Here is a 15,029-nt window from a genome sequence, read left to right as displayed (position 1 = left end):
AATTCGACTCAAAACGTTGCAAGTGACGGCGGAACACAAGGCGATGGAAGAATGTGTTGGCAGAGGCCTGCCAGAGGTCACAAGCTGCTTGTGCCCCACAATAGTAGCCCATAAAATGAAAACTTAAAACTTTTATCAGGTCTACGTCAATCAGACATCCGTAAACACAATAAAACACGTATCTGGTGACAACATCGTAACATTCCCCACAAGCTGTAAGGTGAAGTAAAGGACAAAGCTAAAACGCCGATAAACTAACCGAACCCTACTCATGAGATGCATCTTATTTGAGAATGGGAGCACTTGAGTCACTTGTAGCAAACTTTATACATTATTTTCCACCTTTACGAAACTTTCTCCCTCCCACCCCACACAAAATGTTGAAAAGTTTACAGCTTACAATACTGTCCCTGTTCATGCAGCAAAACTGCCGCGTGAAGGGTGACTATTCTAATTTATTACTTCTTTTCTAATAATTCTGTTCCCGACACATACGGTGCTGAATGCACCTGCCAAATTCTATCATTGTACGATACATAGTTCAAGAGACAAAACGTTATAAGCATTTAGTTGCTTAAAAACGTAACTACCGGACGAAATTAGTTAGAGATATGGTTTAAATACGTGTACAAATACCATATATGTGAAATATGTTAAATATATCTTACATGTGCGTACATGGGTGATGTCGTGGGTAAAATGCGTCTCCTAAATACATGATCGACTGCAACAAGATTTGGTACAGATATTATACAGGGTGTTGAAAAACGGTGCGGCCAAACTTTCAGGAAACATTCCTCACACACAAAGAAAGAAAATATGTTATGTGGACATGTGTTCGGAAACGCTTACTTTCCATGTTAGAGCTCATTTTGTTACTTCTCTTCAAATCACATTAATCATGGAATGGAAACACACAGCAACAGAACGTCCCAACGTGACTTCAAACACTTTGTTACAGGAAATGTTCAAAATGTCCTCCGTTAGCGAGGATACATGCATCCACCCTCCGTCGCATGGAATCCCTGATGCGCTGATGCAGGCCTGGAGAATGGCGTATTGTATCACAGTCGTCCACAATACGAGCAGGAAGAGTCTGTACATGTGATACCGGGGTTGCGTAGACAAGAGCTTTCAAATGCCTCCATAAATGAAAGTGAAGAGGGTTGAGGTCAGGAGAGCGTGGAGGCCCTGGAATTGGTCCGCCTCTACCAATCCATAGGTTACCGAATCTGTTGTTGAGAAGCATACGAACACTTAGACTGAAATGTGGAGGAGGTCCATCGTGCATGAACCACATGTTGTGTCGTACCTGTAAAGGCACATGTTCTAGCAGCACAGGTAGAGTATCCCGTATGAAATCATGATAACGTGCTCCATTGAGCGTAGGTGGAAGAACATGGGGCCCAATCAAGACATCACCAACAATGCCTGCCCAAACGTTCACAGAAAATCTGTGTTGATGACGTGATTGCACAATTGCGTGCGGATTCTCGTCAGCCTACACATGTTGATTGTGAAAATTTACAATTGGATCATCAGAATCAAGGAAGTGCAGTACATACTGACGAAACTAAAATGAGCTCTAACATGGAAATTAAGCGTTTCCGGACACATGTCCACATAACATCTTTTCTTTATTTGTGTGTGAGGAATGTTTCCTGCAAGTTTGGCCGTACCTTTTTGTAACATCCTGTCTACTATCTGGAAAGAAGTACTGTGCGGGTAAGATCCACAAACCTCCTATTGGGGTGGGAATGATGGACAAGAAACGTATGGTAGGAGGGGATGGAGAGACTGAAGTGATAGGAGGAGATGGAAACAGACAAGGTGGAGGAGAAGGTGGAAAGAGAGAGGGGAAGGAGGAGGAGATGGATAGACAGAGAGCGGGAGAGAGAGACGAACAGAAAGAGAAAAGAGGAGATAAACAGAGAGAGGAGGAAGAGAAGGAGGAATTGGAGCAGGAGATGGAAAAAGAGAGGAAGAGGAGGGAATATATAAAGAGAGACACGAGTATGAGATAGGCAGAGGTAGGGGGAGGAGGAGATGGACAGAGAGAGAGAGAGAGAGGAGAAGTAAATGGACAAATAGAGAGGGAGGAGGAGGAGATATAGAGAGGGATAGGAGAAAATAAACTAACAGAAAACTGGAATAAATACAATCCCGGCCAGCGCTGGTTACTGAGGTAGTCATTAACTAAATTTAATTAGAAATTAACTTTTACGTTATGGAATTGGTTTTGTACTGTTCATCATGTATATGTTCGTCTGGTATATGTCGACATGCAGCAACAGGGACCTTTCAGTGGTACTGTGGTTGTTAGTGTGGATACGTGAGCTCACCCGACGTCTGGTGCTGCGCAGGTATCGAGGAGGCGCACCGCGCCGGCAAGGTGGCCAGCCTGATCGGCGTGGAGGGCGGCCACGCGCTGGGCAGCTCGCTGGCGGTGCTGCGCATGTTCTACCAGCTGGGCGCGCGCTACCTCACGCTCACGCACGCCTGCAACACGCCTTGGTGAGTCGCCGCCGATGCTGCCTGCTCCGCCTGCTGCTTGCTGCTGCTGGCTGCTGCTGCCAACCGCCTGCACAGTGGAGCAAACGGAAGCAAGCGCATATTCGCAGGCATTTCGCCTCTCTTCACTCTAATTCACTTATATTTGTGCGCAAGCGTTAATACTAGATGAACGCTGCGTTATTGTTTTTTGGATTAGTAATCGGCACATAGGATATTACAATAAACAAGGTTTTGGGGGATTAAATGCAGTTATTTTTATTAGTGACTGAGAACAGTGTACTGAACAGTATTACAGCAGACATTATTTTATTTGCAGACCAATGATTATAGCGATTAGGAGTACTATGTTTTAGGTTGGTTAGTACCTCAAACACATGTGGCAAGAGAAAGCTACTGATACATTCCCCAGGGCAGCAGATGAGGTGTTGAAGCGTGCACACATGGATGCGAAACGGGAAGCCTATACTGACAGGCGTACTCCACTTTGTGGTGCATTTAAGAACATGCAGAAAATATTAGGTAAATAATTGACACGTTTGTCAGGAAACTGTTTCATGCAAAGTAAAAGCAAGTTACATGCTGTAGTGGCTGCATATGAGGGTAGCAGTATTTAGAATGTCTGCACCCTTAACACCCTACATAGTTAGAGCCAAGATGCGAAGCTTTGATATTCAGAGGCGATTATTTTGCACTGTGAGAGCACTGTTGTCATTGAAGTAAGCAGAAAAACATAGTAAAGGAAGAATTTAGTTCTGTCGCTTTTTAGGTAAATTTCAAGTTCCCCAATTCACATGACAACGAACGGCGGGTCCAGCTACAACACACCCCTTGCCTTTACAAGTATGTGCCCCAGCGTCTGTTTGCACAAAACTGTGCGCACTGGTGTTGGAGATGTGCAGATCTGTCACTTTTAGCCGAGAGTATTTATAGATATCTTCTACTTTCCGTCTTATAAATATGATGACCCTTTTGGAGCAGTTCATAGCACCAGGATGTGAACCCAATGATTCACTGAGATGTCGGAGTACTGTTAAGTGAGAACCATCGACATTGAAAATAAACGCTCTTTCCGTTTAGTAAGTGTAAATATTTGTTATAGTGAATGTAAAGGCAGGAGCGAGAAAAGGCAACTAATGGTGATACGAATGGCGGAAATCGGCAAAGCCTGTGTCGTAGGCCTATCTTCAGCACGATGGTGCCTGACCGTCGGAACATGAATAATCTGTTTTATGCTTCAGAATTAACTTTGCAATAAAATAACGCTTTTAAATTGGCATCAGATTACGTTATCATGCAACTGAATGAAGATAGGTTCGTCTTCTGGAACGTGCTGTGAACAGTTAAGGCTGCGACAATGGCAGCCGATCCATTGCACCAATGTATTAAGCTGACCAACAAGGAATACTTGTTGAGAAACATTAAAAAATTATTAGAAGAGATCAAGATGTAAATTAAATAATAAAAATTAATAAAGCAAATCTTAAGATAAACATAACTCAAATTATTTAAACACTCATAATAAGACACTACATTTTATTCCATCCATTCACTAAAACAGCTAAGCTCGGAAAGAGTACAAGGCAGTAAAAAGACACACTAGCAATTGTCTAAAAACCAAATTCGGATCGGAAACGAGTCACTCTGAGATTGTAAAGCTGTGGTAATAACAATAAATTGTGGGATTTCATGAGATTTTTAACTTCAGTAATGAACACTTCAAGTAAATTTTACAGACGCCACTTTCAATAATTCTCTTTCATTCCTGCAGCAGCACTCTATCAGAACAATTTTATGACGACTGATGTCAACAGCACTTTAATCCAATGGTGTCTAACAACATGTTATAACGTACTATGATCCTCAGCCATCACATTCACATCCGATTTACTAATTACGGCTCAGTCATTACATTCATATCCGATTTAATAATTACGGTTGTCAGCAATCTCGCGACCGTTTATATTACCTTTTGACTATGATTTTAGCTTTAAGTGACAATAATTTTGCCTTGATGGAAAGGTTTGTGCGGCACATGACCGACACACGACCATTCCCTTGGACCGACTCCGCCAGACTCCGCAGCTAGTAACAATGACGTTTCTGGCTTCAAACTGTTCAGTCAGTCAGGGCCACGGAATTTTCTGGTGCTCATGTACGTTTCGGGTTGTGTCAACCAATAGTTAGCGATACATGAAATGTATTCGCAGTTGCGAATATGGACAACCATCACCTGTATTACGGAATGACGATAGTGAAACTTGTGCTCAACCGGGACTCGAATACGGATATCCCGCTTATAGCGTGCGGTCGCCTTACCAGTAGGCTATACGAGCACGACTTACTGCCAGACCCAATCCTTTATCCGGCGTTAACAAATTTTCAATGTCGTGATTCTGTTATACAACAGATACTTATCCATATTCGCAATTGCGAATAGATTTCAAGTCTTTCATAACGGCTGTAGTCGTCGCAGACATTGTATCGTAATTATGAATCACACATGCACTGCAGTATCGTAATACTTATGGAGGACTTTGTTCCCAAATGGGTGACACTATTCCACGTCAGCAAACCACCATGCAGGAAACTCCACGTCAGCCAAACGTCACGACGTCCTTCTGCCCAAAATGAAGGCAAACTGCCCGAGGCAGTTAAATCAATAAAGCGATGGTATGCAAAGTTTAACGAAACAAGCAGCGCTGAAGATTGTCCTCGGTGTGGCAGGCCTCGTGTGAGTGATGCAACTGTTGATCGTGTTCGGCAATCGTTTCAACGGAGTCCGTCTAAATCAACTCGTCAAGCATCACGTGAACTTCAAATACCGCAAGCAAGTGTGGTGAAGATTCTTCTTGAAAGGCTTAGGTTGCATGCTTGCAAACTGCAAATCGCGCAGGCCTTGCAGCCGAGTGGTTTGCTGACATGTGCTGAATTTGCAACTGGGATTCTCCGCAGGATTGATGGCGCTAACGATTACTTAAATAGCATATCCTTTACCGATTAATCCACGTTTCATTCCAGTGCAACTGATGAGAGATCATTAATGCATTAATGTACACAAGAAAACGCATTGGCCCTAAGATGGATCCTTGTGGGGCACCACATGTAATTTCTTCCCATTCTGATGATGACTGATGACTTAATTCACTAGTCCCTTGCACTGACACCCTTTGTTTTCTGTTAGTGAGGTATGATTTGAACCATTTTGCAGCACTCCCGTGACACCATAGAATTTTAATTTATTTAAAACAATGTTGTGGTTCACATGATCAAATGCTTTTGAAAATCACAGAAAATACCTGCTGCTTGTAATTTGTTATTTAATGAATTAAGTACATTTTCACTGTAGGTGTAAATAGCCTTCTCGATATCAGAACCCTTCAGAAATCCAAACTGTGTTCTCGATAATATGTTATTTGTGATCAGATGGTTGAGAAGCTGCCTGTACATTAATGTTTCTAAAATTTTTGAGATTGCTGGCATAAGTGAAATCGGTCTGTAGTTTGATGGTATCTCTTTATCCCCTTTCTTGAATAGAGGCTTAACATCTGCATATTTTAGCCAGTCAGGAAATGTCCCAGTTATAATTGACTGGTTACACAAGTAACTTAGAATTGTACTAAACTCACAAGAACATACCTTAATTAACTTTGTCGATATTTCATTGTAACAACTAGTATGCTTTGTTTTTTAAAGATTTTATAATGGAAGTTATTTCTTTTGGTGAAGTGAGTGACATATTCATGTACCTCAAGCTATTTGTAAAGGCTAGTTTCATATATTCAAGGGCATTATTTACTGATCCTGACAATCCCATTCTATCAGTAACGGATTTAAAGAACTTGTTAAACAGATTTGCCACACTCTGCCCATCGGTTACTAATGTGTCATCTACCCTTAATGCTGTTTGCTCCTGTCCTCTTTCACTATATCGCACATTGTTTTTATTTTGTTCCCTGACATTGCAATCTTCTTCTCACAGTGCATTTGTTTGGATGTCTGAATTACTTTTTTTAATATTTTACAGAATTCCTTATATTTAGGTAAATCATCAGCATTGGAGCTATTCTTGGTTGACAGATACATTTTTCTTTTTGTCACACAGGAAATCTTTATTACTTGCTTAATCCATGGTTTTATTATAGACTTCTGTTTAATTTGAGTAACTTTTAGAGGAAAACAGTTTTCAAACACAGTGCTGACATTGTTCGTAAATTTGTTATGTTTTTCATTCATGTCATGATCACTATAATCGTCTTTCCAGTTCATATCATTGAGCAGTTTTCAAAAACACTCAATTATGGTTGATTGACTACTTTTCTGTACTCAGATTTAGCAGTCTTGATAATCTGCTTAGAATTTACATCTAAAACAAGGAGAAGCATGTCATGATCTTATAGTCCATTTATTACAGGTATTATGATATAGTTTTGTTCCTTTGATTTGTCTATAAAAATGTTATCAATGGCTGTCCTTGAGGATTTAGTGATCCTAGTTGGAAAGTTTACAGTGTTAGTTAGATTGAAAGACAACATTACTAACTGCAGTAAATGTTTACTGGAAGATTGCATTAGAAAATCTGTACTAAAGTCACCAGAAATCAAAATTCCTCTGTTTCTTCCTGTTAAATAACCAAAAAGAGCTTCTAGATGATTTATGAATGGATTATAATTTCCTGAAGGTGCTCGGTAAATAGTTACTATTATTTAGGATCTGTTATGGAACTCTACATCTGTTGCACATGCTTCTACATGCTGCTCTAAACAGAATTTTTTAATGTCAATGTTGTTGAATTTATGGCAGTTTTTAATAAATGTGGCAACTCCTCCATCCATATCTACTCTGCAGAAGTAGAAAGCTAGCTTAAGTCCTGAAATGTCTAACATATCTATACCAGTGGTCACTTGATGTTCAGAAGGGCAGATCAATGTAGGCCTGTGCTGGGATAGTGCCATGCAAAACAACAAGGGGTGCAAGCCGCCTACATGAAAAATACAACCACACCATAACACCACCGCCTCTGAATTTTATTGTTGGCGCTACTCACGCTGGCAGATGACATTCACAGGGCATTCGCCACACCCACACCCTGCCGTCGCATCGCCACATTGTGTACCGTGATTCGTTACCCCACAGAACGTCTTTCCACTGTTCAATCGTCCAATGTTTAGGCTTCTTACACCAAGCAAAGCGTCGTTTGGCATTTACCGGTGGCTTACGAGCAGCCACCCGACTATGAACTCCAAGTTTTCTGAATGTCATAGTACTTGCAATGTATCCTGATGCAGTTTGGAATTCTTGTGTGATGGTCTGGATAGATATTTGCCTATTACAGATTACGATCCTCTTCAACAGTCAGCTGTCTGTCAGACAACAGAAGAGGCAGACCTGTATTGTTTTGTGCTGTATGTGTCCCTTCACGTTTCCACTTCACTATCACGTCGGAAACAGTGGACCTAGGGATGTTTAGGAGTGTGGAAATCCCGCGTGCAGACGTATGACGCAAGTGACACGCAATCACGTGACCAAATTCGAAGTCCGTGAGTTGATATGAAAAACGTATGTTTTTGGGGGTGTCCGTATACTTTCGATCACATAGTGTATAGCGGATGGTTCTTTTCACTGACTTTTTCACTACATCTGAGTGAGGAGGTATTGAATAGAATTGGGGAGAAGAGGAGTTTGTGGTACAACTTGACAAGAAGAAGGGATCGGTTGGTAGAACATGTTCTGAGGCATCAAGGGATCACCAATGTAGTATTGGAGGGCAGCATGGAGGGTAAAAATCGTAGAGGGAGACCAAGAGACGAATACTCTAAGCAGATTCAGAAGGATGTAGACTGCAGTAGTTACTCAGAGATGAAGAAGCTGGCACAGGATAGAGTAGCATGGAGAGCTGCAACAAACCAATCTCAGGACTGAAGACCGCAACAACAACTGAGTAGAAAATTTTAAAGCAGAACATTAATTACCGACGACTAACATAACCTGAGAAAGGCTAGCATTTACACTCTGACTATCACCAACCGGAAATACTTGCGACAGTGACTGTGGGCCTTTCAGTAGCTACATATCGGACAGTTTCTGATGTATGCAGTGACACTGGGTATTCAAAGCTGGTTGTACAGTACGACAAGTGCCTTAGTACGTGTGAGAATTATGTAGAAAAGTAGATTAACGTGCAGACTTTCATGTAAAAATAGAATTGTCAAGAAAAGTCTACTTGTTTTATTTTTATTTCAAAACAGTAGCATGTCGCATACATAGGCTATGTGATAAAATCTGCTGTATAGTAGGATGAAGGGAAGATAACGTGGACACAGGTAAACCATTTCTATTTTTCATTAACAGTCTCTAATATTTCTATGTGTTGGGAGTGCTGCACCTGAATGTTATTATTAATTCAGTCCAGACATTCCCGATAGCAGAAAACTTGGATTTACTGGTATGCTTCTTTAAAGGCGTCTGATTGCGCGCTTACTAATTAAACACTTGCTTGACAGGGCAGCACTAAAACAGACATGTGGCGACACAAGAAGAAAAGACGAAAAACTTTTATTAAGAGTATGTTACAGCATGGTACTTTGATAAGAGACTGATGTCCTATATCCAATACAATGAAATCGAAATAATTTGCTGTCTCTTGGCAGTCCATGACATTGTCATTGTAGTTGATAATATCTTTACAGACACCCTTGGTTGTCCTGATACTCATTAATATCGACTTTTTAGTTGGAATTTAGTCTTGCAGGAACTTCATTGAGCTGGCTGCAGGCACTGCTCTGAACTGTGTGACTGCTTGATGGGAACTGTGTGAGAGATTGCGGTGCATCGTGTTTTGAGCTTGTCGGCAGAAGAATCCACACTTCTAGCAGTACAAGTACCGTGCTGTCCACGGTTGACAGTGGTCCTTTTGGCACCTGTCCGCACCATCACCAGACGTGTACGATGAACTGTAGAACATGGCGTGGAGGCAGAAAGAGGTCCGCATTTGTAAGCTGCATGGAACTGAGAACCACCGGGAGAGCGATTGTGGCTGTGTGGCAGCGGTCTCACACAGGGCTTGTTGTGTACCCAGGTACACAACACACTGATACAAGGGAAGGCTGAAAAGTAACGCCTCTGAACTTTTTATGTGAAAACCATTAAAGCTTTTAAAATGAAACAAACATGATGAAGCCTTCTCGGGTTATCAGCTGAGTCAAGGCGTTGTTCTGCTGCAACGTTTCAACAATGTTTCTACTTGTGATCTTCAATCATCTGAAGATGACAAGTAGAAAAATTGTTGAAACTGACTAGGCTGATAAGCCGAGAAAGCTTCACCGTCGAGGTCTGCCGAGAAAGTCTAAATTCGCATATGAAACTAACATTATTAACATTCTACATCTTTATTCTTCATGTCTGCATTTTTATGTCGCTACAGAGTCATCGTGGTGCCGAACACCTTTCTCCCAACGAAAGGCCATTTCGTCGGTATCGTCACTGTAAAATGTTTGGCTTTGTTGACGGAGCCACAACCTCGCCTCTGTTTACATCGCTTCATGACTATCAGAGTGAAGTCCTGGAAGGTGTTCTTTTTGTTTTGGAAACAGATGAAAATCGAATGGGACCAAGATGGGACTGTATGGAGAATGATCAGTGACACTGAACCCAAGGCGCGCGATTGTTGCAAATGTCGCAGCCCTCGTGTGCGGTCTTGTATTGTCATGTTGAAGCATAGGGCGCTCCATGTGTCGTCGAACTCTTCGAATTCGAAACTCGACTACACCACGCTGTTTCTCAGGCACCGACTTATACTACGTTTGGACTCTACAATTTAGAGTCCTCTAGCAGCAGAGGGCTGCATATACAGGGTGTTTCAAAAATGACCGGTATATTTGAAACGGCAATAAAAACTAAACGAGCAGCGATAGAAATACACCGTTTGTTGCAATATGCTTGGGACAACAGTACATTTTCAGGCATACAAACTTTCGAAATTACAGTAGTTACAATTTTCAACAACAGATGGCGCTGCGGTCTGGGAAACTCTATAGTACGATATTTTCCACATATCCACCATGCGTAGCAATAACATGGCGTAGTCTCTGAATGAAATTACCCGAAACCTTTGACAACGTGTCTGGCGGAATGGCTTCACATGCAGATGAGATGTACTGCTTCAGCTGTTCAATTGTTTCTGGATTCTGACGGTACACCTGGTCTTTCAAGTGTCCCCACAGAAAGAAGTTACAGGGGTTCATGTCTGGCGAATAGGGAGGCCAATCCACGCCGCCTTCTGTACGTTTCGGATAGCCCAAAGCAATCACACGATCATCGAAATATTCATTCAGGAAATTAAACACGTCGGCCGTGCGATGTGGCCGGGCACCATCTTGCATAAACCACGAGGTGTTCGCAGTGTCGTCTAAGGCAGTTTGTACCGCCACAAATTCACGAAGAATGTCCAGATAGCGTGATGCAGTAATCGTTTCGGACCTGAAAAATGGGCCAATGATTCCTTTGGAAGAAATGGCGGCCCAGACCAGTACTTTTTGAGGATGCAGGGACGATGGGACTGCAACATGGGGCTTTTCGGTTCCCCATATGCGCCAGTTCTGTTTATTGACGAAGCCGTCCAGGTAAAAATAAGCTTCGTCAGTAAACCAAATGCTGCCCACATGCATATAGCCGTCATCAATCCTGTGAACTATATCGTTAGCGAATGTCTCTCGTGCAGCAATGGTAGCGGCGCTGAGGGGTTGCCGCGTTTGAATTTTGTGTGGATAGAGATGTAAACTCTGGCGCATGAGACAATACGTGGACGTTGGCGTCATTTGGACCGCAGCTGCAACACAGCGAACGGAAACCCGAGGCCGCTGTCGGATCACCTGCTGCACTAGCTGCACGTTGCCCTCTGTGGTTGCCGTATGCGGTCGCCCTACCTTTCCAGCACGTTCATCCGTCACGTCCCCAGTCCGTTGAAATTTTTCAAACAGATTCTTTATTGTATCGTTTTTCGGTCCTTTGGTTACATTAAACCTCCGTTGAAAACTTCGTCTTGTTGCAACAACACTGTGTTCTAGGCGGTGGAATTCCAACACCAGAAAAATCCTCTGTTCTAAGGAATAAACCATGTGGTCTACAGCACACGTGCACGTTGTGAACAGCACACGCTTACAGCAGAAACACGACGTACAGAATGGCGCACCCACAGACTGCGTTGTCTTCTATATCGTTCACAACGCTTGCAGCGCCATCTGTTGTTGAAAATTGTAACTACTGTAATTTCGAAAGTTTGTCCGCCTGAAAATGTACTGTTGTCCCAAGCATATTGCAACAAACGGTGTATTTCTATCGCTGCTCGTTTAGTTTTTATTGCCGTTTCAAATATACCGGTCATTTGTGAAACACCCTGTATCTAGACGTTAATAACAAAGATGTAAGTTAATAACGTCAGTTTAATTTTAAAAGCTTTAAAGATTTTCGGATAAAAAATTCGGAGGCATTAATTTCTAGTACCCATTCGTACATCAGCCATAAGATTACATCTATGAGTCATAAGCTACGAAGAACTTCAGGTATTTCCTGTATTTTAAAATTTCATAAGCGTAATAGGTACGCTGTTTAAATTCGAGGACATTTATTGTGTTTTCCCTTTTAATAAAAAGAATTATCATGTATTTACTTATTCACTCCATTCTTAATGACGCAGCCATCTAAAGAACTTGTCGTCTTTCTCATAGTAGGTTTCTCGCAGTAGGTTTTCTACCATTCATATTTTTTTCCTTCGGAATTTAGTGCAGTGTATCCCTATGCCGGAAGTAGACAACAAAAGCAGACACGTTTCTTATTGTCGCCGACGCATCGGAGAGGGCGCGCTTACAGAATGATAGCTATTGAAACACGAGCGAACACAATCGAATGCTAACCGAAAACGACCGAACGGCATTTGACGATGTGCTTAGCGTTTTCACCACAGAGAATTCTTGTTCACCGTTGCACGTTCGCTTATGTTCACTTCGGTTTAAAGGTGGCTTAATACACTACAGCTATTTTTGAATTTGCCATTTGTTGTTAATAAAGTGGCATGATAGAAATTGCTGATGTAATTTATTTACAATAGGCTTTTAAAGCAACAGTGTAGTGAAAACATGTAAATTTCGTGTGGAGATTTTCGTTGGACGAATTGTGATTAGTTTTACAACTATGTAACTAAACAAAATTTGTATGTCATAGCAAGCCTAGTCGACAGCTGTACGGCATTAACTTCTGGAGGAAGTTGATAAGCTACTAAAACATTTAAACATCATTAGATCAGCCTGTGTAAAACACTTAAATAACAAATCCTTATCTTTAGATGACGCTCCGTCCAACTGTTGGTAACCAACCAATTTCAGAAAAGACTGCAGAATTTGGTCATGGTCGTGGTTCCGTCAGATACGAATTTTCGGTCGCGAAATCGCTTATTGTTTAAAAATCTCGATGCTGTGTGAAACACGATTGAGGATGACCGGCGTGTGACTTGTCCCAACACTGATGGGCGCTGAGCCACACCGATGTCTGTAGTACATCCGATTTTGCACGAACGTTCAGTTGTGCAAAAGATGTAATCCGGACTGATCCTGCACAGTTCGACCGAAGCTCAGAAACAGGCCCTTGTGAAACGGAATCAGGAAACGTTCAAAAAACTCGACCGAGTAGATGCAAAACGCTTTTACAAAATATTAAAAGGAAATGGCACTTGGATGTATTCGCCTTATCCTGTAATTAATCATCTTTGAACGACTTCGGCGTTCCGAGATGAATCACCACGATGAAAAATATTTTGTCCGCGAAGCAGTTCTAAGAAAACTGAAACACCCCCGTTATGCCTTTTATTGGGTTTTGGGTGATTACCGAAGCCGCCAAACAGTTAATTATTATGAAGATATGACCGTGTGCGTAACGGATGAAAGGCCACTTGTTTCTCTACTGCGGTTTCGGGGGCATTTCATCAGAGTGCGGCTGTTCTGAGACGGAGTAGTTAATGATTGAAAGTTTTTCTATTATTAAAGACCACAAAGTTTGCAATATACAAACCGATATGTATTTTCTATTAACACACAAATTCTGAAGCAGTTGCTACCTTCGCCTTACACCTTTAATTACGGTTATATTTTTTATTGGTTGCTGATTTTAAGTACTTCGTCACACGCAATGATGATGGTTAAAATTCACAACAACGGTCACTGCAATCCTTAGTTATTTCTGGCCGACGCGGTTGACGCGAAACACGTTAATTCGGCACTTGTCACTTTCTGTTTCACATCACTCGCGAATCGGTATTGATGAGGGTCAACCACACGACGGTAAGGGGACGCGCTCATTTGTCACACTCCGGTGAATTTACGATCAGTCCTCACTCGGCACATCCGTCACTGACACCGTACTCATCTAGACCGCCTTTTTTTCTTTCCTTTTTTTTGCCATTGCTCCCAGAATTGCTTTGACCCGACACTAATCTCACAGCCTTCTGCAGCGCTCGGCAATAGACTCCTGTCTGCTATCGACTTGGGCGATGGATGCTAATATCTATGTTCGTGGGTTCACGGCTCCCTTACAAAATGATCGCTTATTTACTTAGATACATTTAGAATAGTTATTGAAGTAATACGAATTTCGTGTGGTCCATGTGCTGGTGCAACTCTCTCAAGTGGATGCCACTTAGGTGACTTGAATGTCCCAAACCGATCTCAACAATCATACCGGGGAACGGAGGCCCACACCTTAGTTTGGAAACCGAATCACGTATTGTTCACGGCGAATCTTCATGTCATTAGGAGAAGAGTAGCGATTGGTAAATGATATACAGGTACATTTATTTGTTAGTCACCTGTTGTCGATTAAATAATGAGAAACAACCAAACAACTCCCAGTACTTCATTGTCATAACAGTCCCACCTGTCATGCAGCTAATCAGCAGTTGGTCTGATGGAGAAGAATATCGAACTATTACCACATTGCTCGTGGCAGATGCTTTCTCGGTCTTGCGCAAACGTGTATTTTATGCAGACAGTCATCCTATTCGAATATTAATTACGAAACTACTTTACAAACATTAAGTATGAACATAAATAGTTGTTACTGACAAGGGGGCCAGAATTTGGTTGCATGTCTGTGTAAAATACATCTTGTTTGTGGTTACAGCTTCAGCAAACATAGCTTCAGTCGCCGAATAATTTTCGTAACTGAAACTTCACTGACACGTTAACGATTCTTCATAGAACTACAGTGACCATACGTATCACTTAAAAATCCGAACTCATGCTCACTCGCCAGTTACAGTCGAACGATTCCAAATGGTTCAAATGTCTCTGACCACTATGGGACTTAACATCGGAGGTCATCAGTCCCCTAGACTCAGAACTACTTAAACCTAACTAACCTAAGGACATCACACACATCCATGCCCGAGGCAGGATAAGAACCTGCGACCGTAGCAGCAGCGCGATTCCGGACAGAAGCGCCTAGAACCGAAACGATTCCAATAGACTGCC

At 41.9% G+C, this 15,029-nt stretch overlaps 1 protein-coding gene across 1 annotated transcript in view; it reads left to right on the top strand.

Moving 5' to 3' along the window:
• LOC126175362 (dipeptidase 1-like) overlaps positions 1 to 15,029 on the top strand; it is a 761,174-nt gene that overhangs the window by 156,950 nt on the left and 589,195 nt on the right. Inside the window, exon 4 of the mRNA XM_049922122.1 lies at positions 2,364 to 2,514. Within this exon, the coding sequence (XP_049778079.1) occupies positions 2,364 to 2,514 (151 nt within the window). The remainder of the gene's footprint in view (positions 1 to 2,363; positions 2,515 to 15,029) is intronic.

This window comes from Schistocerca cancellata, chromosome 3 (assembly GCF_023864275.1).
Source record: "Schistocerca cancellata isolate TAMUIC-IGC-003103 chromosome 3, iqSchCanc2.1, whole genome shotgun sequence".
Classification (NCBI taxonomy): Eukaryota; Metazoa; Arthropoda; class Insecta; order Orthoptera; family Acrididae; genus Schistocerca; species Schistocerca cancellata.
This window is presented reverse-complemented; position numbering and strand designations above follow the sequence as displayed.